Genomic DNA, 24,248 nt, shown 5'->3' on the forward strand with positions numbered 1-24,248 from the left:
ATCCAAAGACATACACGTCCTGACCCCCCAGAACCTGTGAATATGTTACTTCACATGGAAAAAGAGGATTACATTTGCTAATCAGCCTGCCTTAAAATAGGGAGATTATCCTGGATCATCTGGGTGGGGCCAGTGTAATCTCAAGGATCCTTAAAAGTAGAAGAGGAAGACGGGAGCGCTGTCAGCAGGCTGTGTGCTGAGGATCTGACCCCCCACTGCTGGCCATGAAGAGGCAGGGAGGGACAGGAGAGATCAGACACAGACTCTGCCTCAGAGCCTCAAGCAGGACATGCAGCTGGGCCAGCACCTCAGTGTTAGCCCAGAGGAACTACGTGGTGGACTTCTAACCTGCAGGACTATGAGCTAACACACTGGTGTCCTTTAAAGTCACTGTTCCTTGCTGTTGTTCAGTCATTTAGTCGTGTCCCACTCTGCAGCCCACCAGGCCTCCCTGTCCATCACCATCTCCCAGAGTTTGCTCAAACCCATGTCCATTGAGTCGGTGATGCCATCCAGCCATCTCATCCTCTGTCACCCCCTTCTCCTCCCACCTTCAATCTTTCCCAACATCAGGGTCTTTTCCAATGAGTCAGTTCTTCACATCAGGTGACCAAAGTATTAGAGTTTGAGCTTCAGCATCTGTCCTTCCAATGGATATTCAGGGTTGATTTCCTTTGGATTGACTGGTTTGATCTCCTTGCAGTCCAAGGGACTCTCAAGAGTCTTCTATATTTCTGTTAAGTGTTATATTTAGGTTTTGGCTCAGTGTTAAAATTGTTAAAATAATTTAGTTCCCCAGTACTGCCTTCAGTCCTGTTTTTTACGCTATATAAGTTTTGTTTCATACTGTGATTTGACCAGAAAATGATTTTCTACATCCGAACCTATGTAAGTTATCAAAAACTATCAACAAAAATTGGCTACAGTTATCTAACAGACTTTGAGTGTACCTAATTATAATTATGTTGAGTCCTTATTTTAGCTCAGTTGGCTCGGTGGTAAAGAATCCACCTGTCAATGCAGAAGACGCAGGTTCGATCCCTAGGTAGAAGATCCAGAAGAAGGAAATGGCAACCCATTCCGGTTCTTGCCTGGGGAATTCCATGGACAGAGGAGCCTGGCGTACTATAGTCCATTGGGTTGCAAAAGAGTCGGGCATGACTTAGCAAATTCACAACAACAACAACCTTATTTTAGAGCCTCATCCACAAACATCATGAAGGATCAGATTAAATGCTTTGAAATTAACTTATGTCATGACTATATAATTCCCATTTTTAATGAGAGGATCAAAACAGAAGAATAGTATGACTTAGATTTAATTTAGTTATACTGGTTCTTAGCAACCACTCTCTTCTAAACATTCATGCTGCTGCTACTGCTGCTGCTGCTAAGTCACTTCAGTCGTGTCCGACTCTGTGCAACGCTATAGACAGCCTCCCATCAGGCTCCCCAGTCCCTGGGATTCTCCAGGCAAGAACACTGGAGTGGGTTGCCATTTCTTTCTCCAATGCATGAAAGTGAAAAGTGAAAGTGAAGTCGCTCAGTTGTGTCCGACTCTTAGTAACCCCATGGACTGCAGCCTACCAGGCTCCTCCGCCCATGGGATTTTCCAGGCAAGAGTACTGGAGTGGGGGGCCATTGCCTTCTCCACTAAACATTCATAAAATATATTTAATGAAGGACTCTGGAGTTTTACTTTTCTGTTTTCAAGTTTTCACTGTCTTTTAACGATTTTTTTTTTTTTTTAGAAAGCTGATGATCTATTATTTTTTCAATTTTTACAGTTTCACTGAGCTTATCAGCAATGCAGTAGGTCTCAGGTTCCCATAAGCAGCTGTGGGATGTAATTTGTGCCCAGAAACATGACCTTATTTGAAGTAGATAGGTGTTCGCTTACTGTCTCCTCAGCCATCTGGAGTTTCAGCTCTCTTCCTGTGCTGGTTTGCCTTCAGCACTCGAGCCCGTTTTCCGTACCGTAGAGGGAGAGAACACACAGACTAAGTCATCTCTTCTTCAGCACATATAGTATTTTTAGGTAAGTTGATCATTCAGAGCTTATAAAAACCTATGCAGGCCTGTTTCTCTGTGCCCTTTGATATATTCTCCACTCTGGTTAAATTTATCTGCCCATCGTCCCCTCTGGGGCACCTGGTAACTCTAGCTCTCAGTGATTTTTTCCTATGGTACTTTATCGTTTGCACCACGTGGTTTAACAATGGAGCAGGGGGTCCTCTTTATATTATTATTATTATTTGGTCTTAGAATAATGGTTGATTTGTTGACATTTTTGGTTCCCCTGCAAAGTTGGGGTTCTTGCTAAGCAAGACAATGAGCCACTCCAGAGTTAACTGTTGGTTGACTGAGTTTTTACCTATCAAATTTGTCTAGGTTTTCAAATATTTATCTTCTTGAGTAATTTTTCCATTTGGGGAAACACAAAGAAAGAATAGAATACTTGAAATCCTTCTCAAGGTAATGAAAACAATGATGGTAATTAGTAATAATAGCAAGTATTAAAAGCCAAATGAACTAAAACTACCTTTGGAAGTCATTCCCTTGTCTGACCTTCCACCAATCATTAGTCACTTCCCTAAGCCATTTATTAACCACCTCAGCCCCATTTAAGATGGCAGTGTGGGGACTTCCCTGGCGGTCCAGGGGTTAAGGCTTTGCCTTCCAATTCAGGGGTGTGGGTTCAGTCCCTGGTCTGGGAGCTAAGATCCCGCATGCATCATGGTCAAAAAAACACCGAAACAGAAAACAAATTCAGTAACGATGGTAGTTTGGAAATCTATCCTTCAAGACTACCGTTAAATCTATTGTTAAAGAGATTCTCTGTCAGCTTTGTTGGTCAAAGCTGTGTTTCTTGATTGGTTTTGCTGTACTCTAGAAAAAACTACCGATTTGAAATTCTTCAAAGTTACACCGGAGTTAAACCCTGACTTTAGAAACCACATCTCTCTCTTGGCATTCTTTTTAGCTTGTAGAAATGGTAAGCGCTTAAAAACAAAGAATAATAATAAACTGTTTCGTAGTAATAGATTTACATAATGGATTGTGTAATTTCAGGGTATTGATATCATGCAAAATAATGTACTGATTTGATGTCAGAAGAAAAAAACGCCCTAACAACTTAGCAGTTTTGTTCTTAAATTCTTAGCATGAAAAAGCCATGAAGAAAGGCTTTGGTCTCCAGCAAGTAAAAAAGCAGCATAAACAGACTCCTTTGTTCATCAGCAGCGGGCCTGGTGTTCAGCAAGCAAAACAAATTCTTTTTCTCTACATTAAATGCATGAAAATTTTGTGTCCTCATTTCTTTTGTTTGACCAGCAACCTGTTCCATCTCGGTCTACGGCTTCTACGCTGTGTGTTCCCATGTGACTTGTTTGTCTAGAAATCTATTAATGAGAACTGGGCATTTGGGTTGCCACCATGACAACCAGGCAGTATAGCTTGTTTGCTGTTTCCTAGAGACAGAGTCTCAGAAAGGAACATCGTCCCTGCAGTTACTTATTGAGTCCTGGAACCTGGTAACCATGGAAATGTAGATCAAGATGATGTGAATAAATTGTTTACCAGGTACACGCAGGCTGATAAGCAGCTGGCTCAAAGAGACGGTGGAACATGGCATGACCAGTGCATCACTTTGCAGTCGTCTTTTTATTAAAAAGATCTTATTTAGTATGCTCTCTGTTATAGGATTCCAGAATCCGTATTATCATCATAACTTTTCATCCATCCCTGAGAGGGGTTTAACGTCTTGCTTTTATTAGGTAGATTTTGTGCAGTGCATGGTGTGACCTTTCGTGGAAATATTAATGACAATGTTTGCATACTGTTGGACGCGTTTTCTCCTCAGCAGGGTTAGCCGCAACATTTACTGCCCACTGTTACCATGCACACAGACCTGGGGATTTAAGTTGGCACAAGAAACACCTGTTATGTGGAAACCTGTGGCTGATCCATGTTGATGTATGGCAGAAGCCGACACAATATTGTAATCATCCTTCAATTAGAAGTAAACCAAGAAAAAGGAAGCAGGAAAAAAAGTTGTTAATCTCAGACTGTATCGATACAATTGAAGGGACAGTACATAAGGAAAACCAGGTGAACAAGAGGGTTGCCTGTGTCTAGCAGAGGAAAGTGAGATCGTTTTGTCTAGGGTGATGAGCTTTTTAGGGTTTTCGTCATGGTATCTTGAAGCAAGAGTAGAAGTAAGAGCAGACTGAATGACAGAGAACATGGCAAGGGTAAGAAACCAGGAAACAAATGTCTAGAAGAGCGGTAGAAACGATGCCTAGACTTCTGACGTTAAAGCTGGTTGAAGCTACTAGTGAGAAGTACAGCTGGAGAATTGGGGTGAATGTATATTTTCAGTAACACATTTTCACAGGTAGGTTTGTTTATTTAATAGATTTATTTTTGACCTCCATTTATTCACTTGCCCACAAATCCTAGGGCATTAAGAACATACTCTTCTGAATTTGTAACTAGAATGTCTTGGATATTTCAAGAAAAAAAAAATGTATCATGTATAGTTTTCACTACTTGTCCTCCTCGGTTCTCCGACGTCCTAGTTTCTAGGACGTTCTATCTCCCTTCTCCCATGTCTCACTGCCAGGTTTTCAATCAACATGGATTTCACTGTAGCTCTTTGAATTTCCTATTTAATCCATATTAAATAGGAGAAATAACATTTGTTTTCTTGATATATATATATATACACACACATACATATTTATGTATTTTTGGGATAGAACTTAGTAGAGTGGCTGTGGTGGAGATTTGGTTTAAATGCAAGAAACAGAAAAACTAAGATAAGATTTTTAAAAATTACTTGATGTATACAGGATCAAGGGAATTTTTTTAGAACTTAAATTCCCCAAAAGTGAAAAACTGTGCCAAGAAATGTGACCCTACAGAAATCTAGGGGACAAAGTCTGTTGTGAGCTTTTCTTTCCTTTGCAATAATTTTGACCAGCATTTAGGTCACTTGGGCAATAAAACTCAGAACACCAGTTTACACTTTTACCAAAAATAACTGCAGTGTAGAACCTCCCACAGATGCCATATGTCTCGGGCCATTTGGAAGAGTCAGGATCTGCCACATGCCAGACTCTCAGGAGGACACATCCTTGGCGTCCAGATGTCCTAGGTCTGGGTCTGGTGGGGACAGGGGCACCTTGCACCCAGTGCGGGCGACGGGAGGAAGAAAGGGGCTGCTGGACGCCGATGTGGGAGCATGAGTGAGTTCTCAGTAGTGTCCGACTCTTTATGACCCCGTGGACTGGAGCCCGCCAGGCTCCTCTGTCCATGGGATCCTCCAGGTGAGAATACTGGAGTGACTGCCATTTCCTCCTCCAGGGGATCTCTTCCACCCAGGGATCGAACCAGCGTCTCCAGCATTGACAGGTGGATTCTTTACCACTGAGCCTCCTGGGAAAACCTGGGAGAGGACCGTTCAAAAGCCGGGAAGCAGAAAATAAAGGAGTCTTGAAGTATGTGACTCAGGAGGCAGATAAGAGGGCAGTGTGCACCAAAGTCACCCGCCAGGAGGCTGCAGGGTTTGGGCTCAAACTGGAGGCCTGACCTCAACCCGTGGTTTCTGCCTGAGCCTCCAAGGGGAGCGGGGCGAGGTCTCCGCGGAGGAGGCACATCCCAAGAGCAGGGGCCTCCGGGGACACGCAGCCGGGAGGGCCCACTCGCCCCGCCCCGTAACCCCGCCTCCTCGTAGCCCCGCCCACACGCTTCTCGGGGCCGAGGGGCGGGAGCGCGCGCGCCCGCAGGCCGCGTCTCGGGCAGCCCCGCCCCAGGTGCGTAGGGCGCGGGGCGGAGCGCGACTTCCGGCGCCGCGCCCGCCCCGCCCCGCTTCTCGCGGGCCTGCGGCGTCGGGGGCGCGCGCGGCCGCACTCTCGGATCCAGTTAGAAGCTGAGGTGCTCGCGGACCCCGCGGCCCGTCCGTGAGGTGAGGCGGGCGCTGGGGGCTGCGGCGTGGGAGGCCCCGCCCTGGAGCTGTCTCCCCTCGGGGAGGGGTGAGGGCTCGAGGAGGGTCCGGGCGAGCCGGGGGTCCGGGGCGCGGAACGGCCGAGCGGGCGCTGGGGGGCAGGATGGGCCCGAGGCTCGAGGGTGCGTCCTGTGGGGGTGCTGCCCGCTCCCCTCCAGGGCTCGGGGCGTCCGGCCGCGGGACGGCCCCCGGGCTCGGCCGGACGGTCCCCATCCTCCGGCGTCGTTAGGAGCGGACGTGTGGAGAAGGACGGTCCTCTGACCCGGCCCCGAACGGGGTCCCCTGGGGGCTTGGTTGCCCCCCAACCCCGCGCCTCAGGAGGACTGCGGAGGGATGCGCAGAGCCCGGGCGCAGTCAGGGGAGAAACACCCGATTCTCATTCCGAAAACGCCAGGACGGGCTCCAGGCGTGAAAGTACTTAAAATGCGAACGCTCAGGAGGCTGGAGGCTCTCGGAGCTGCAGCAAGGTTGCTCCTGGCTCCCAAGGCGTGGATGAGTGAAGTCGTTCACTCGTGAACGACTCTTTGCGACCCCGTGGACTGTAGCCCACCAGGCTCCTCCGTCCATGGGATTCTCCAGGCAGGAATACTGGAGTGGGTTGCCATTTCCTTCTCCAGGGGATCTTCCCGACCCAGGGTTCGAACCCAGGTCTCCCGCATTGCAGGCAGACGCTTTAACCTCTGGCTTTTCTGATATCCTGGCCAAAGAGTTTTATATGTACATATGATATGTAACTTTTTAACAGTTACCTGGTATTCTGTTGCATGACTGTGTCATAATGTATTCATAAGGCGTTTCTAAATAAATAAGTCTGGAAGAATCTACTTTCCAGGGAGGACGTCCTGGTTCTGCAGGAGCAGAAGGGGAGTCAGAGAGTGTATGTTGGACTCCCGGCCGTAGGCGAGGTTCAGTATTATCTTACTCAGTCTCGCCGGCATCCTTCTGAGGTCGGAGGGGTTTTATTCCACGGGGCAGATGTGGAAAACGGTCCCCGCAAAAGATTAAGTCACTTATTTAGGTCCCAACTAGCAAGAATGGCTGAGATTCCAACCCAGGGATGCCAGACTCTAAATTCTCATGGAATTTAGCAAAAAGTCTTTTGCTTCCAACCAGAGAGCAATATTACATGTTTTTAGGGAAGACTGCATACAAAAGGACATTATTTAGGCAGTTAGGGCTTTTGGGGTGTTTGGGTTAAACGCTAACTTGTAAGGCATTATTATTGTTGTTCAGTCGCTAAGTCGTGTTCCGACTTGGCAACCCCATGGACTGCAGCAAGTCAGGCTTCTTTGTCCTTCACCGTCTCCTGGATTTGCTGAAACTCATTTCCATCGAGTCAGTGATGCTGTCCAACCATCTCATTCTCTGTCGACCCCTTCTCCTCCTGCCCTCAAACTTTCCCAGCATCAGGGTCTTTTCCAGTGAGTCTATTCTTTGCATCAGGTGGCCAAAGTATTGGGACTTCAACTTCAGCATCAGTCCTTGGAATGGATATTTAAGGTTCACTTCCTTTAGGAAATCAATTAATCCTCGAATATGTGCTGTTTAAGTGTATTTTCCTTCAGACAGGATTTAGTATAGGGAAATCTCACATTCAAGGCAAGAACAAATTTATTAATACAGATCTAGTTGAGTGTCTTTTATATTCCATATACTAAACTGTGTGCCAGAAATACCAAAATAAATACAATTTGTAACCTCTGCCCTTGAGTTTGAGAGGGATGATTGTATAAAAGAATTTCATAGCATTCTAATAAATTGGAATCTTTGCTAGTGTGTGAATTAACCAGATTAGGGTAGTTTTAAGCACAAGTTTTTAGGAACCTGTTATATATACGAAAGGGCTTCCCTGGTGGCTCAGATGGTAAAGAATCTGCCTGCAGTGTGGGAGACCCAGGTTCAATCCCTGAGTCAGGAAGATCCCCTGGCGAAGGAAATGGCAACTGACTCCAGTATGCTTGCCTGGAGAATTCCATGGACCGTCCATGGGGTTGCAGAGTCAGACACAACTGAGCAGCTAACACTCTGTATAAGAAAAGGTACTGTGTGACTTATCATGTGGGTACCTTGGCATTATTTTCCCATTCAGTGAGAAATACTGTCAAAAAATTTAGGTTAAATCATATTGATGGTTATTATTTTCTTTTATCATTACACTACTTTCAGTAAATTTTAAAATGCTAGAGAAGAAGAGAACATTTATAATTTATCCCCCGTTAAGGGGCTTGATTTCAGTAGTGCTTTTATTTTATTAGTTGAGGAGCCAGTGGTATGTGTAGCGGGGCAGGAATTTCTTTCAAGTCATCTGCCAAAGATGTTCTTAACCTCTTCTTCCAAAATTTAAATCTTAAATTAAAGGTACCATTAACACCAGATTCCATTTGGGCTTTATTGCTCAGAGACCTAGTGGAAACAGAGTCTCTAGTTTAGGCAGAAATGGTAACTTGCTGAAATGGGTTACATTGCCTCTGGCATGGCTGTAGGTGGGTGGATAGAAGGGGTCCTGGAGCATTTAGGAAATTTCTCCCAATGGCTTCAGTTGCTCAATAAAGTAGCAGTCAAAGTCATAATCTGAGGGTGGTGCCGTGGGTGGAAGTTTGAGGTTTGGAGATTAGAGTGAAAGGGCTAGTGAAGTATGGGCTAAGTCGCTTCAGTCGTGTCCGACTCTCTGCAACCCACCAGGCTCCCCCATCCCTGGGATTCTCCAGGCAAGAACACTGGAGTGGGTTGCCATTTCCTTCTCCAGTGCATGAAAGTGAAAGTGAAGTCGCTCAGTCGTATCCGACTCCTAGCGACCCCATGGACTGCAGCCTACCAGGCTCCTCCGTCCATGGGATTTTCCAGGGAAGAGTACTGGAGTGGGGTGCCATTGCCTTCTCTGAGTGAAATATGGGATATTCCGGTAATTAAACAGTTCTCAGATATGAAAAGTGAAGTCAAGGAAGTAGCGATGAGCAAAATAAAAGTATTTAATCTAACTTTGCACACAAGGTACTTGACCATCCGTGTCCCGGGTTCACTTTGCCTGGCTTCTGCCTTCTTGGCAGGTCCCCCTGTTCTTTACACGGGTCTTCCTGGGTGGCTCAGACAGTAAAGAATCCACCTGCAATGCAGGAGACCTGGATTTGATCCCTGGCTGGGGAAGATCCCCAGGAGAAGGGATAGGCTAACCACTCCAGTATTCTTGGGCTTCTCTGGTGGCTCAGATGGTGAAGAATCCACATGCAATGCAGGAGACCTGGGTTTGGTCTCTGGGTGGGGAATAGCCCCTGGAGAAGGGAGTGGCTACCCACTCCAGGATTCTTGCCTGGAGAATTCCATGGACACAAGAGCCTGGCGGGCTGAGCCACTAACACTTCCACTGTTCTTTACACAGGTCAAGCCACTTTGCAGAGTCTAGTTTTTTCATTCTTTTTTCTCTGCCTGGAATTTGCATTCCACTCTTCCCCAAGCGCTTTCCCCAGTTGCACTTAACACATTATATTAAATCTTGTCTGCAAAGTCAGTAACAGTGTCTAATACTTCCTTTTTTTTTAATGTTTGCTGAGTAAACCCCTCAGTAAGTGTTTAATGAGTATGCCGCTTTTCTTCCTCCTTTAATCTGTAAACAGCGGTCAGCAGACTTTTCCTGTAAAGAGGCAGCTAATAAATACTGTAGATCTTGTGGACTGCACTGTCTCTCTCTCCACTACCTGACTTTGCCATTGTCACACAAAAGCGGGGGTAAGCAGTGTAGAAACAAGTGAGCGTGGCTCCATTCCAGGAACCCTTTATTTATAGACTCGAGATTGGAATTTCATATAATTTTAACATGTCACAAAATATTACTGTTCTTTGATTCCCTCCCACCTCAACCCCATACATTTAAACAAGTGAAAAACAGGCTTAGCTCCCAGGCTGTACACACGCAGGCTTTGGGCTGCATTTCACCCCCTCATCCTCCACTGTACTTTGCAGACCTTTGATTTGTAAAGACAGTGAATCTCGATAGAGGGATTTGCAGTGAGATCATACTGGTTTTAGTATTATCATTAGTGGTAGAGAAGCAAAGATAAAGAAGGCAGTCTTCTTTGTCAAGGATTTCATGGTCAAGTTCAAGATTAAGATGTAGACAGATAACGATGACACAATATGGTAACTGCAGTAACAGTTTATTGATTGGAACAAAGGAGTCATAACTAGTTCTGCTTGGTTAGATCAGAAGTCACATCTGATGGTCCTCTGCTGGGGACTTGGGAACATTTTCAGCTAAGATCCTTTCCAAGAATCTTTGCAAACTTGCTGAGAAGGTGACTGACCACATCTTTTGCCAGGATGGCTATGAACTTCAAGATGACTCAATTCCTCTGTTTTGTAGGATGTAATTTCATTTGTTGTTCTCAGAAATAAAATTAATACATTCCAAATGATTTTTTCCTAACAGTTATTTCCAAAGGTCGTGCACATATTTTTTATTGCTTTGAAAAAGGTGAAATATATTTCATAGTGCATCTAATGTAGTAATCAATGTTTGTTTAATACATTAATGAATTTCTGATATTGAATTTTGGGCCTTGTAACATTTAGTCTTTAAGTCAATTATTAATGCATTAGAAAAGGAAGATGGCTTTAGTGGGCTTTCAGTTTCCTTGCCACTTATTAGATTTACTCTGAGTCATTTCTCTCTGGGAAAAATATATGGCCGTTAGCATCACTGATGCCATCTTGTACCATTACAGTCGATCTGTGCTATCCCCTCCCTGACCCAGGACTGAACTGTGCAGAGGGTCACTTCTCTGTTGTTAAGGGCTTTGCAGTTACTAGAAACTGTTTAGTAATCATTAGGATCAGGTGCCCTGTGTGCTCCGTTAGTCCGTGAGTCTCGTTGCTCATTCGTGAATCTTGACTTAGAAATGCACGTTCCATTATCCAAGCACCTACCTCCATTCCCTTCGCCAGGAGATCTTCCCCACCTGGACCAAACCTGAGTCTCCTGCATCTCAGGCAGGGCCACCAAGGAAGCCCCACCTACCACCACTCTAGGGTAACTGTAAAGTTGTCCCTGTCGCCCCAGGAGTGCAGATTGCAAATGCTTCCAGGTTGCCACCCCCTCTCCTGACCCCAGGCCCACCATGTGAGAAAGTTACCCTGTAACAAACTGATCCACTGATGACACAGAGCTTCCTGCCTCTTTTCTTGGTTTCAAGATAGCTTTCTCGGTTCTGTGAGCACTTTTTGTCCCCTCCATCCTTCAACAGGAAGTTGAATGTTATTACACCTTCAGGGATAGTGGGTGTTTAAAACTTACCTAATTATCATTTTATGCTCTATAACATATGAATACATTCCCCAGACATACTGTGGAGCAATGGAAAGTAACTTCAGAGGTTTATAAAAATAATTTTGTGCTCTTATTTCCTTGTCTTTGTCATAGTTCTTTAGCCAGTTCTTTTTTAGTTGGGAATTTGCCTTTGTTAAAGAGATTTCAAGGTACTGTATTGGAAAGACTTGGGAACTGGATCAAGTATTATGAGTTTTCCAAAAAAGTACGATTTGTTAAAAACATGCCATGAAAAGACTTATTGTCCTTTAATTGTCAACTTATGCTTCTAAGGATCATTTTCTAGTTTATGTTGCAAAAGAGAAGGTCTTAGGTGTGTTGTCTACTCAAAAAGCTGCTTTCTGTGGTTGTCTGTCCTCTCTTTAGGATGCCCGGGGCTTGTGTGAACTATGTTCCTAGTAGGGGAACTTCTGGATGTTGGCTCTCTGCTTCTTTTCCACTTGCAGCCAGTGATAAATGGGGGGCAGGCCAGGCATCCGTCAGTCCCTTTCTCTTTTGTCCTTTTGAAGGCCACCACGTAGACTGTGGGCTTCCAAGGTGGCTCAGTGGTAAAGAATCCTCCTGTCAATTCAGGAGACTCAGGTTCCTGGAAAGGGGCATGGCAACCCACTCCAGTATTCTTGCCTGGAGGATCCCATGGACAGAGGAGCCTGGCAGGTACAGTCCATGGGGTTGCAAATGAGTTGGACACGGCTGAGTATACACACGTAGGCTATAATGTTTTGAATAATCAAGGTGCATCATAGTGTAGAAAGAGGAGGAACTTAGAACTTGATGCTAAACAGGTTTTCTTTGGGACCAAGAACAGGTGCAGCACAAGTTTTAAAGCTTTTACAGACATCCCCTCGCTGGCCACGCCTCATCTCTAGCTTTTCAGCCCCCTTTCCAGCTGTGCCCTCCTGTCAGAAGAACTACTTTCATGTCCTCTCTGCGGGGAGGATCCCCAGCTTTCAGGAAACCTCCCTGCCCCGCCAACCTGTAGGGCTTGGTTTCAGCTCAGACAGATCTCTCTATCTTTGGCCCAGATCTTCAGTGTAGACGGCACTGCCTTCCCACACTCCACCCCCACCCCGAACCCTCTTTCCCAACCTGCTAAACAGTGGGGACAAGGGGGCACCCTGGGGACTTGGGATTATCCTGCCAGTCTGGCGTAGGCTCCCCTCTTCTGTTGCTTTTCCTTCTGTCCTCTTGACAGAAGAGAACCCCCAGAGACATTGTGGTCCTCACACTTGAAGAAGCTGCACGGCGTCTCCCCACACCTGTGATGTGCGGGTGGCTCTCACGGCCCTTGGTGCTTCCCGTCCCGATGCAGAGCCACCCTCCCGGGTTGACCACCCCCACCCCCCCGCCCTTTTCATGGTGCACCTGGTTAGACCAGCGTGGCTGTGCTCGTGGGCGCAGGGGCGGGCAGGTAAGATCAGAGTTGTGTCAGCTTACAAAAACCCGACTCCAGCTTTGAAGTTCCCAGTTAGATGCACGTGAAAAGTTAATCGACATTAAGAATGTTTCTTTTGAGTTTTCAAACAGCCCAGCCAGGCACTTCATATCTCAAAGAAAACAAGCAATTAGTTGATTTTCCTTCTTTAAGATGTTTTGTTTTCCACCACAAAATTACTAGAGCTAATCAATGAATATAGTAAACTTGCAGAATATAAAATTAACACACAGAAATCCCTTGCATTCCTATATACTAACAATGAGAAAACAGAGAAATTAAGGAAACAATTCCATTCACCATTGCAACGAAAAGAGTAAAATACTTAGGAATTTATCTACCTAAAGAAACAAAAGACCTATATATAGAAGACTATAAAACACTTGGTGAAAGAAATCAAAGAGGACACATAGATGGAGAAATATACCGTGTTCATGGCTCAGAAGAATCAATATAGTGAAAATGAGCATACTACCCAAAGCAATCTATAGATTCAGTGCAATTCATTTCCCTATCAAGCTGCCAGTGGTATTTTTCAGAGAACTAGAACAAATAATTTCACAATTTTAATGGAAATACAAAAAACCTCAAATAGCCAAAGCAATCTTGAGAAAGAAGAATGGAACTGGAGGAATCAACCTGCCTGACTTCAGGCTGTACTACAAAGCCACAGTTATCAAGACAGTATGATACTGGCACAAAGACAAATACAAATATAGATCAATGGAACAAAATAGAAAGTCCAGAGATAAATCCACCCACCTATGGACATCTTATCTTTGACAAAGGAGGCAAGAATATACAATGGAGAAAAGACAATCTCTTTAACAAGTGGTGCTGGGAAAACTGGTCAACCACTTGTAAAAGAATGAGACTAGAACACTTATGTACACCATATACAAAAGTAAACTCGAGACGGATTAAAGATCTAAACATAAGACCAGAAACTATAAAACTCCTAGAGGAGAACATAGGCAAAACACTCTCCAACATAAACCGCAGCAGGGTCCTCTATGACCCACCTCCTAGAATATTGGAAATAAAAGCAAAAATAAACAAATGGGACCTAATTAAAAGCTTCTGCACAACAAAGGAAACTATAAGCAAGGTGAAAAGACAGCCTTCAGAATGGGAGAAAATAATAGCAAACGAAGCAACAAAGAATTAATCTCAAAAATATACAAGTAACTCCTGCAGCTCAATTCCAGAAAAATAAATGACGCAATCAAAAAGTGGGCCAGAGAACTAAACAGACATTTCTCCAAAAAAGACATACAGATGGCTAACAAACACATGAAAAGATGCTCAACATCACTCATTATCAGAGAAACGCAAATCAAAACCACAATGAAGTACCATTTCACGCCAGTCAGAATGGCTGCTATCCAAAAGTCTACAAGCAATAAATGCTGGAGTGGATGTGGAGAAAAGGGAACCCTCTTACACTGTTGGTGGGAATGCAAACTAGTACAGTCACTATGGAGAACAGTGTGGAGAGTCCTTAAAAAACTGAAAATAGAACTGCCATATGACCCAGCAATCCCACTGCTGGGCATACACACTGAGGAAACCAGAATTGAAAGAGACACATGTACCCCAATGTTCATCGCAGCACTGTTTATAATAGCCAGGACATGGAAGCAACCTAGATGTCCATCAGCAGATGAATGGATAAGAAAGCTGTGGTACATATACACAATGAAATATTACTCAGCCATTAAAAAGAATACATTTGAATCAGTTCTAATGAGGTGGATGAAACTGGAACCTATTATACAGAGTGAAGTAAGCCAGAAAGAAAAACACCAATACAGTATACTAACGCATATATATAGAATTTAGAAAGAAGGTAACACGTGCTGGGATTCATGGGGTCGCAAAGAGTCGGACACGACTGAGCAACTGAACTGAACTGAATGATAACCCTGTATGCGAGACAGCAAAAGAGACACAGATGTATAGAACAGTCTTTTGGACTCTGTGGGAGAGGGCGAAGGTGGGATGATTTGGGAGAATGGCATTGAAACATGTAAAATATCACATGTGAAACGAATCGCCAGCCCAGGTTTGAGGCATGATACAGGGTGCTCAGGGCTGGTGCACTGGGATGACCCAGAGGGATGGAATAGGGAGGGAGGTGGGAGGGGGGTTTGGGATGGGGAACACATGTACACTCATGGCGGATTCAAGTCAATGTATGGCAAAACCAGTATTGTAAAGTAAAATAAATACATTTTTTAAAAAATAGAAAAAAGATGTTTTCATTCTCAGAGTAGTGTGTCTTTTTTCAGGCTGCTACAAAGAAAGTAATGTCCGCTGGTTTGTAAACAACCAAAAAAAAAAAAAAAGGATGTTTCACTTTAATAACTTGAGTAGATAGAAGGTCAAAGTTATTGACATTTACATTTTTCACATGATTAGAGTTTTAGAATATTAGAATCATGAGATTTTTCTTGTTGTTATTCAGTCACTAAGTCATGTCTGACTCTCTGCAACCGTGTGGACTGTAGCCCACCAGGCTCCTCTGTCCTTGGGATTTCCCAGACAGGGTACTGGAGTGGGTTGCTATTTCCTTCTCCAGGGGATCTTCCCGACCTAGGGATCGAACCTGGGGCTCCTGCACTGCAGGCAGATGCTTCACCACTGAGCCTCCTGGGAAGCCCTGCTCCCTGAGAGACTTGAGCACAAAGTGGTGGAGGGCACTCTGGCTGAGGAAGAGCGATGGGGAGGTAATCCATCTGGGATGGAGCTCGGGGCAGGAGGAGGACGGGGGAAAGCACCTTCTGCTGAAGAAGGGACTGTGTGTGTGTGCAGCAGGACTGTGTGTGTGTCAGTGTGTGCGTGCACATCTGTGTGTGTGTCAGTGTGTGTGTATGTGCAGCAGGACTGTGTGTGTGTCAGTGTGTGCGTGCACATCTGTGTGTGTGTCAGTGTGTATGTGCAGCAGGACTGTGCGTGCACATCTGTGTGTGTGTCAGTGTGTGTGTGTGTGTGTACAGCAGGACTGTGTGTGTCAGTGTGTGTGTGTGTATGCAGCAGGACTGTGTGTATGTGTCTGTGTGTGTGCATCTGTGTGTGTGTGTGTGTGCAGCAGGACTGTGTGTGTCTGTGTGGGTATGTGTGTGCATGTATGTGTGTACAGGACTGTGTGTGTGTGTGTGCATCTGTGTGTGTGCAGCAGGACTGTGTGTCTGTGTGTGTCTATGTGCGTCTGTGTGTGTGCAGCAGGACTGTGTGTGGGTCTGTGTGTATGTGTGTGCAGGACTGTGTGTGTGCGCGTGTTTGTGCGTGTGTCAGTGTGTGTGTGTCTGTGTGCGTGTGTGTGTATGTGGCTGCAGTTGTGGCATGCAGGATCTTGTTCCCCAACCAGGGAGCAAACCCCAGTCCCCTGCGTTGGGAGCACACAGTCTTAACCACCTTACCACCAGGGAAGTCCTGGGACTTTGCTTTGGAAGAAAGGGGCAAATAGGCTGAACAGACACCAGCGTGACTTCTTTGCTTAGTTGTCTTGTGTCATCTTCTGCAGAGATGCTTCCCTGTTAATCTTACTTTTTAAGCCACTTGAAAACCTTTGCAACAGCAGTCCTCAGCTTTCTGCCGCCCTGCACGCTCACGCCCGTCGGTGCCCTGCCCTTCGTGGGTGGGGAGGTGGGCAGGCGTGGGGCGTCTCCCTGGGTTACTGCTGTGCTTCACTTGGACAGTCTTGGTTACCCTTGGGAGCGTCCTAACCATGGAGTCAGGAGCACATTATCCTGTTACGCTGGTTGAGTCCATTGATAGCAGAGACAGAAACTGTCTGGTCTGGCTGCCTTCAGGGGAAAATGAAATACTTTGGGTGGGTATCAGGGCATTTCACATACTCCAAGGAAGAAGAATCAAGTTTTGGGCACAGTAGGTACCAAACCTTTGGGGAAAACTTAGTACCAAGAACGTATGAACTCTCTTAGGTGTTTCTATTACTCTGTTCCACGATCCCCAAGCCCTGCTCTCTTAGTTAAAACTTCCATGCTGCCAGAAGAAGATTTAATTGGCACAGCTCAGTGGCAGTAGGGGTGACGGTGATGGTTTAAGAAGCCCTGACTGCGGTGGGCAGGTGCAGAGGTTTCTGGACTTCAGGCAAGGCCATCAACTCTAATTGAGTTCAGGGAGCACTTCTCAAAGGAGGAAAACTACTGGGAGTCCATCAGCTGCCTTACGAGGGGCCCATTCTCTAAAAACAAAGAACAAAGCATGCAGCGTTCAATTCGAATGAATAATTCAGTGGCACCCACTACGCTAAATCAGTGTGCTTTGCGGAGGACTTGAGGCTGTTCTTGCTGCTCTGCTGGTTAGTGTTTCTATGTTTGTTTTGTAGGAAGTCATCCTTGAACAAGTATGACCCATCTGCCTGTCTCCCTCCCAGTCCCCTCCTTCCATTCTTCCTTTCTTTCATCAGCCTCGAGAAGATTACCAGTTCTTTACAGAATCTGATATAACATCCATGAGGCTGTTAGAAGAATTTATTTTTAGTGTATCTTCCTTTCCTGACTGCTTTAATTTTGCTTTTTTTAATTTACTCATTTCTTATTTTTACAGTATGTCTAATTGTGTAATTTGTTTTTTTTTCCCCACTGTCTAAAGAACACATATTGATGGGAAAATAGAAAAAAAGCACAGAGAAAAGTTGTCTGTAATCCAGTCGTTAAATTAAAAAAATAACCCTTTTGTCTGTCTTCTGTACCTGTAAAGAGGATGTTTATTTGATCCCAACTTTAGTTATGTATATTGACTTTTGGGGGTTAAGATGAGCTGCCTCTAAAAAGTCGCCTGCTTTTTATCTAGGAGGAGATGGCCAGCCAGCCTGGAATAGATGGTGATTGTTGTGGACGGGAGTCATCCCAGTGGCTCCCATCAGATGCGTTTATATAAAGCAAGGCAGCGAATTCTGCCCCGGAAGGAGGCTTAGCAGAACTGTCTGGGCGTCTCCTCCGAGCTGCCCGCTCAATGCCTTTTAGTTTGCAGGCATTCTGGGTTATAGGGGCAAGCAGATGGGGATAAGGCCCCTGGAGGGAACCAGTGGGGGGCTGGCCACTCTGATTGCTGCTTTCACATAGCCTCTCTGAAGAGCAGAGATAGTTCCAACAGAGGTCCACTCGCAGAAGGGCCCCTAGAGGATCAGCTTACCCTGGGAGTGGGATACTGGGCCTGTGATGCGGTGGTTTAGGTCATACAGCTCAAAAAAAAAAAAAGGTGAGGTTTTTTCTGTCGCTCCAAAGTAAAACCCCTGACTCACTAAGCGCTTTCTCCCCTTCTGCTCCAGCAACCAACTGTCCACATTCCATTTCTATGGATGTGTGTGTTCTGGAAATGTCATGTAGATGGGCTCACGCTTGACCTCTCATGTCTGGCTTGTTAAGCGCTCACTGCAGCGTTCCGGAGGCTCACCCACGTCGTAGCGTGTGTGAGTGCTTCACTCCTCTTTGCGCTGAACAGTGAGTCGTGTGTGCGCACCGCCTCCACTTGTCCCCCGCTCTGTTGATAGACATTCAGGCTGTTTCCGTGTCTTGGCAGTTCTGACCCTGCGTGCACACGCATTTGTCTGTGCTCCTGTTTCCAGTTCTTTTGGGTGAATACCTACAAGTGGAGGAGTGGAGTCACACAGGAATTCTGGTTTCCCCTCGGGGACCAGCGGCAGTGTTTGTCTCAGCAGCGCCACCTCTCTGCGCCCCGCCAGCTCTGTACGAGGACCGCCCCCGCCCCCACCCCCCGTTAGCCCCGGAGTTTCTTACGAGAAATTTGCTCTCATTCGGAGCATCACTGCCCTGTAGCAAAGCACGTGGTTAATCTCCGGCTGCTCTCAGGATTTCTCTGTCTTTCACTTTTAGCAGTTGGGTTATGATGTGTCTAAGTGTGGACTTCTTCAATTTATCCTGTATGGGCTTCGTCAAGCTTCTTGAAACTCAGGCTTTTCATCTCTGGCCAGATCGTGGAAGTTTTTAGCCATTAATTCTTTAAGTATTTGTCCAGCATTAACACACTTCTCCCTCTCTGGCCATTTGAATGTTAGACTCTTCCTATCTCAGTTCTCTGAGAAACGATACTGTTAATTGTTTAAAAACAACACACACAGCTTGTTCTCTCTCTTTTTGAGACTGAATAGCTTCTCTTGTTATGTCAGGTTTACTGACTGTTTTCCTCTTGTCTCCATTGTGCTGTTGAGCCCTTTCTGTGGATTTGCCTTGTTACTGTGTTTTCCTGTTCTGAAATTACTACTTGGTGCTGCTTTTAAAGTGTTGTTTCTTTGCTGACACTTGGGTTGTTTTCGAGAGTGAAATGAGTGTTTTCTTTCATTGTCTTCTTACCATTGTTTGCTGGAGTACCTCTTAAACAGCTGCTTTAGGGTTTTTGTCAGATAATTTGAAAATCTGGGTCACCTTGGTATTGGCATCTATGGGTTTTCTTCTCCTAACAGAGTTGGTGTTTTCCACACGCCTCATGAGTGGAACGATGCTGGGTGGTGTGAGACCTCGAGTTTTGTTTTCATCCTGCAGAGAACATTGGTGTCTTCTGCGAACATGCCATCCACCTGGTTAGGTTCGGGTCTTAAGTTTCTGCCCACAGTCTGTGAGCTTCGGGTCTAATTTCAGTTTAGTTTTCAGAAGCCTCTGCAGTGCAGCTGGGATCTGCCCGCGTGTGCCACCCAGCTACCCGTCTGCATCTGGGCAGTGGTCTGCTTCCCTAAGCTCGTCTGCCCATTTTCCCTCCCTGCTGCTTTCAGATTCCCAGTGGGCCCTCGCTGGTTTCACAAGCTGCTGTTTACCTTTCAGAACCTTCTCATTTTGTTCAGTGCATCCTGTCCAGGTAGGAGAGATGGTGTGGAGTGTGCTTAACTATCTGATCTGCGACTCAGACATCTGTCTGTCTGTTTTTAACATTAAGAATGGCCTAGACGTGACTGTGTGGTTGCAGTATTTTTTCCCTCTACTCTCCCTTCTCCAGTAAACTAGCCTAGAAAATATGGCGACTGCAGTTCGGGAAGACGGGGTCTGGAGGCAGACGAGAACGCTGCTCCTCAAGAATTACCTGGTGAAATGCAGGACCAAGAAGAGCAGTGCTCAGGTGAGCTGCTCAGCCACCGTGCATCACTGCAGCATGTCTCACCTCACTGTGTCCTGTCTTTAAGAGATGATTTGTTCTGCTGCATGCACTTTTATTATAATGTTGCTTGCGAAGTGAAAACTTACTGTGTTAGCCTCAGAAAAAAATATCTAAGTTATCCAACGTTTTCTAAATGTCAAAAATGTTGATAAGTTTCCAAATTTAGTGACTTTCATGTCAGTGCTTGATTTTGAACCTCAAGGCATGTATTTCCTGTTTCATGAGGTGAAAAATAAATTCTGCAAATAACTTCCTGGAACATTATTCCACATTTCCTCCCCATGGCCTCCCATCTTTCGGACTCTGGGTTGAATTGGCCAGGATTACTACAATTATGTCACATATCCGTCTCCACAAGCATACATCATTTTATTATATATTTATTTGTTTAGCATACATTGATCTAAGAGATAAAAGGAAGTAAGAACTCTGGACGACCAGTCAATAATGATTTTAAAGGACAGAATGGTATTATTCTTTTGGCAGAACAATTAAACAGCAAGATGAAACAGTAAATAGTTCATCCCCATTAAAGGCAATTATTGAATGTAACTGAGTATAGTTTTAGGAGTAGAAATCTAGGTATAATTAAACATAAGTCTTAATTCAGACTCAAAAACATTTTTATGGTGTCTTTGAGTTATAGATAATTGGTAAGTCACTTTAAAGTTATATATGAATAAATTTATTATTATATTTGATATTATTAATCTCAGATGTTTAAATACTAGCTTTTATGTCACTTAAATATATTATGGTGACTTGAATTTTAAAATATTTTAGTGAAATTGAATGTAAAGGAAAAATTATTGCTGTTGGGTTTGGTTCAGCACAATATATCTTTTAGGATAGAAGTGCTTTTACTTTTTGTGCTTAAGAAAGGAGACCCAAGTTCTTCATGTTTTTTTCTTAGTATTAGTTATATTCATAGAAAGCTTGATGACTTTTGCTGCCTTTGTTATGCTTTGTAATCATTTTGTTTCCTGTGTTGCAGGAAATTCTTTTTCCACTGTTTTTTTTGTTTTGGTTAATATTAATTAGCATGATGCATCCAAATAAGAAATATGAAGAAGTGCCTGATGTAGAACTCAGTGCCCTGGACGCGTCCGTCCTCACCAACGTCGTGCTTGGATTCACGCCCGCGACTAACATCACGAGGAGCGTCATGCAGAAAGTGTCTGTGGATCACCTTCTTGACGGTACTGTGAGCTGGCGTGGGTCCTGTCCCTTACAGACAGCCTCTTTTGTGTTGTGCTGTTTGCTTTATTGAGTAAATACCGTTCTTAACATTTAGGTATATATCCTTTAACCATACAGAGTTTTAAAAAAATGTTAACGTCATTTGATTCTACTGGCCTGTGTTTCTTGTGAAACTTTCATTTATAGTATACTCTATGTTTTAATATTTTATATCATGGGCCATTTATAAAGCAAGCATATTCGTATAGGATAAAATAAGCAATACTGGGTTTAAATGTCAATTTTTATTCAAAGAAGAGTTGTATCATAGTTACCAAAATATGTATTTTGTTTCTGAGAAGGATTGTGGAATTTTCTTCCTAAGAAGGAATATTTGAAAATAAAGTATCCATTCATTTATCAAGGAGTTATTTCATGGTTTCACTTGAGATAGGTAAATGAACTACATATATTACATGTAAAGTGTATGCTCTAATTTATCATGTTAATAGCTTATGTGTTACACTGACACATAACTTATGTATAGTCAAATGACAGATAAGAAAGAAATAGTGTCTGTAAAATTGCACAACTTTGATGTTTGTTACTTTTTAGTTTGGTTTTTAGAAGAGCTGTATTCATTATCTAAGAAGTTAGAGCATTCAACAAATGCTTATAAAATACTACATTCATCAAGTATAAAGGTAAATTTGGTCTGTTGTACTGTAATAAACTATTCATGTATTTGAGCTAGTTTTGTTTTGTTATTTTATAGTCGTAACTATTGAAGAATATGCAGATGAAAAAGAATTGGTAACATCTAGTCTTTCCAAGTCTGACACCTTTGTAGGCGTTGTGTTCAAAGACTTCATGTCCTACGAGCTCCGGTTTTTTCCTGATACGATTCCAGTATCTTCTGTTTATATGGATTCAAGAGGCAAGTAGCCCTAAATGGTCCATGAAAATCAATTAAATGCATGTCTTTATTGCTCTTAGTTCAAATGCAAATTTTGATGGAGTCCTACATTGGAATTTCCAACTATAATTATTCAGATCAGAAGACTGTCAACTCTAGCATGAGAACATGTGTGTATATCTGTGTATCCACAGCTACATATATAATATGAAGTATAATTTATACTGTGCTTCCCCAGTGGCTCAGTGGTTAAGAATCCACCTGCAGTTCCATTCCTGGATTGGAAAGAGCCTCTGGAGAAGGGAATGGCAACCCACTCCAGTATTCTTGTCTGGATTATACCACGGACAGAGGAGCCTGGCAGACTATAGTCTATGGGGTTGCAAAGAGCCTCATACTACTTAAGTGACTTAGCAGTCATGCACGTGTAATTTATATTAAACAATTTTATCTTGAGTTATATGACTTTCTAAGTCTATGTTCTTTTCTCCACATAATTGTTTTTGTACATGGTATGGTACATATTTTAAAATCTCAAGTTCTTCCACCAATAAACTTTATTAATTCTATGTTTGAAACATGGAAAACAGCCTTCAATGCCTAAGCCTCTGAAAAAATAATTATCAACCAAAAACATTTATTGAAACAATGTTAAAGTCACTATATTAAGTTTTATATTTGTGACTTGATTCCAAAAAGCCTTCAGATAATTTTCCTTTTTTTCTGTGCTCTTCACTTGGACCTGCCTTTGCATCTGGAAAGCTTTTAAAGCTGATAATTCATTGTAAAATGACTTACCTTAAGCCAGAAAAGTGACTTGTTTTAAAAAACCTCATTGGAAAAGACCGTGATGCTGAGAAAGATTGAAGGCAAAAGGCGAAGGGGGCAGCAGAGCATGAGGTGGTTGGATGGCATCACAGACTCAAAGGACATGAGTTGAGCAAGCTCCAGGAGATAGTGGAGGACAGAGGAGCCTGGCATGCTGCTGTCCCTAGGGTTGCACAGGGTCAGACACGACTTAGCCCCTGAGCAGCAGCCACTGATTTATTTGCTTCCATTTGTGTGCATTTACTACTCAGGATCCTAAAACACGTAACTCTGATTTCAAACATTTCAAATAAACAGTAAGGGGTGTGATAGACTTTGTTTGCCTTTGGAGGGCAGTTGCTCTTTTCAGAGCTTTTCGTTGCTTCTGTCAGAGCTGGATCAGCTGTGTCGCTCTGGTTTCTGTCAGAGCTGGATCAGCTGTGTCGCTGTGGTTTCTGTCAGAGAGGGATCAGCTGTGTCGCTGTGGTGACCCACTGGGCGCTGCCTCCTTGTGCTGAGCCTTACCTCTCATGCGTTTCCTCTGTAGCTGGCTGTTCCCCATCGTGTGACGCCGTCCAGTTCTGGTCCTCAGGGTTCACAGTTCTGCAGGCCTCGATAGACGCAGCCATCATACAGGTAAAGGTGCTGAAGGAAGGCAAGGGTTCATACCATGCCCCACGTCTTCACCGGTGAAGTTCATTTCACTGCTGTCACGTGTACCAAATTACATCACGCAGGTCAGCTCCTTTACAAAAAAAGAGAAGGAAGAAGCCATATTTTCTGATTTAATTTTTTTTGAAACCCACTTTTGTTTCATGGTCTCCAAGCACACTGTTCAGCACTCTGTATGCCTGTGTTATCCTGTCTGTGCTGTCTGTAGGCAATATTTATGAAAGGCCTGTATTTGCAGATTTTTCCCCTTGAATAAGAATAACTTAGTTTAAAGAAGTTACCTTTATTATCTTAATCATAGTGGTCGATCTTATTTTTAACAGATATTTGTCACTCGTCTGCAAAACGTTGTTTCCCCCTTGTGTACTAGCACCAGCCCATTGAGTCTTGACACCTCTGTGAGGCTGGGGCTCTGTCTGCATTTCATTTATGCACTTGACACACAGGAAGATGAAGTGGCTCTCCAAGCCTCAGTCGATCAGTGGCAGAGCTAGTTCAGACTGTGGCTGTTGGGCTCTCGTTCCTGTGTTTTAGTAGTATACTGCCACTCCAGTTGTTGTGTATAAATGTTGTGTTTAGACTCTGAAGACCTGACCCAGTGTTTCTCGTTTTAGTAGAAATGAACCGCAGACCTTGGGAGGGAGCCCTGTCACTGTCGGTTGTTAGACTGCTACACGTGAAATGACTGCAGAAGTAACGCTTACTGGACAGGGCCGCTGTTAGAGCCGCATGAGACGATACACATGTGTCCTGCGGGCTCTCCCAGCATGGCAGG

General features: G+C 44.2%; 2 protein-coding genes and 1 long non-coding RNA gene across 5 annotated transcripts in view; 2 read left to right on the forward strand and 1 right to left on the reverse strand.

The window, feature by feature from the left end:
- Positions 1-1,833: 1,833 nt before the first annotated feature.
- LOC104975164 (uncharacterized) lies at positions 1,834-3,305 on the forward strand. The gene is made up of 2 exons (XR_813566.4): positions 1,834-2,038; positions 3,164-3,305. It is a non-coding gene; the product is annotated as an uncharacterized lncRNA (long non-coding RNA).
- A 2,289-nt stretch (positions 3,306-5,594) lies between these two features.
- On the reverse strand, positions 5,595-6,945 carry LOC112442755 (proline-rich protein 2-like). The gene is made up of 2 exons (XM_024981166.1): positions 6,833-6,945; positions 5,595-6,330 (listed from the first exon to the last, which is right to left on the reverse strand). Exons 1-2 carry the CDS (start codon positions 6,943-6,945, stop codon positions 5,595-5,597), a joined length of 849 nt encoding a protein of 282 aa, XP_024836934.1.
- The window catches only part of ABCA5 (ATP binding cassette subfamily A member 5), a 62,969-nt gene continuing 44,591 nt past the window's right edge, over positions 5,871-24,248 (forward strand). For all 3 annotated transcript variants that reach the window (XM_024981098.2, XM_024981099.2, XM_059878358.1), the window contains exons 1-5: positions 5,871-5,968; positions 19,741-19,860; positions 20,894-21,098; positions 21,854-22,015; positions 23,349-23,437. In XM_024981098.2, the coding sequence (XP_024836866.1) occupies positions 19,759-19,860; positions 20,894-21,098; positions 21,854-22,015; positions 23,349-23,437 (558 nt within the window). In that variant the 5' untranslated portion in view covers positions 5,871-5,968; positions 19,741-19,758. The remainder of the gene's footprint in view (positions 5,969-19,740; positions 19,861-20,893; positions 21,099-21,853; positions 22,016-23,348; positions 23,438-24,248) is intronic.

Source organism: Bos taurus, chromosome 19 (genome assembly GCF_002263795.3).
Source record: "Bos taurus isolate L1 Dominette 01449 registration number 42190680 breed Hereford chromosome 19, ARS-UCD2.0, whole genome shotgun sequence".
NCBI classification, from domain to species: domain Eukaryota; kingdom Metazoa; phylum Chordata; class Mammalia; order Artiodactyla; family Bovidae; genus Bos; species Bos taurus.

Coding starts and splice junctions, on each gene's coding strand:
- LOC112442755 (XM_024981166.1), bottom strand. CDS start 6,945: ATGCCGGCGAGACTGAGTAAGATAATACTGAACCTCGCCTACGGCCGG. Junction 6,331..6,832: donor CAGGACGTCCTCCCTGGAAA/GTAGATTCTTCC, acceptor ATCCCTCCGCAG/TCCTCCTGAGGCGCGGGGTT.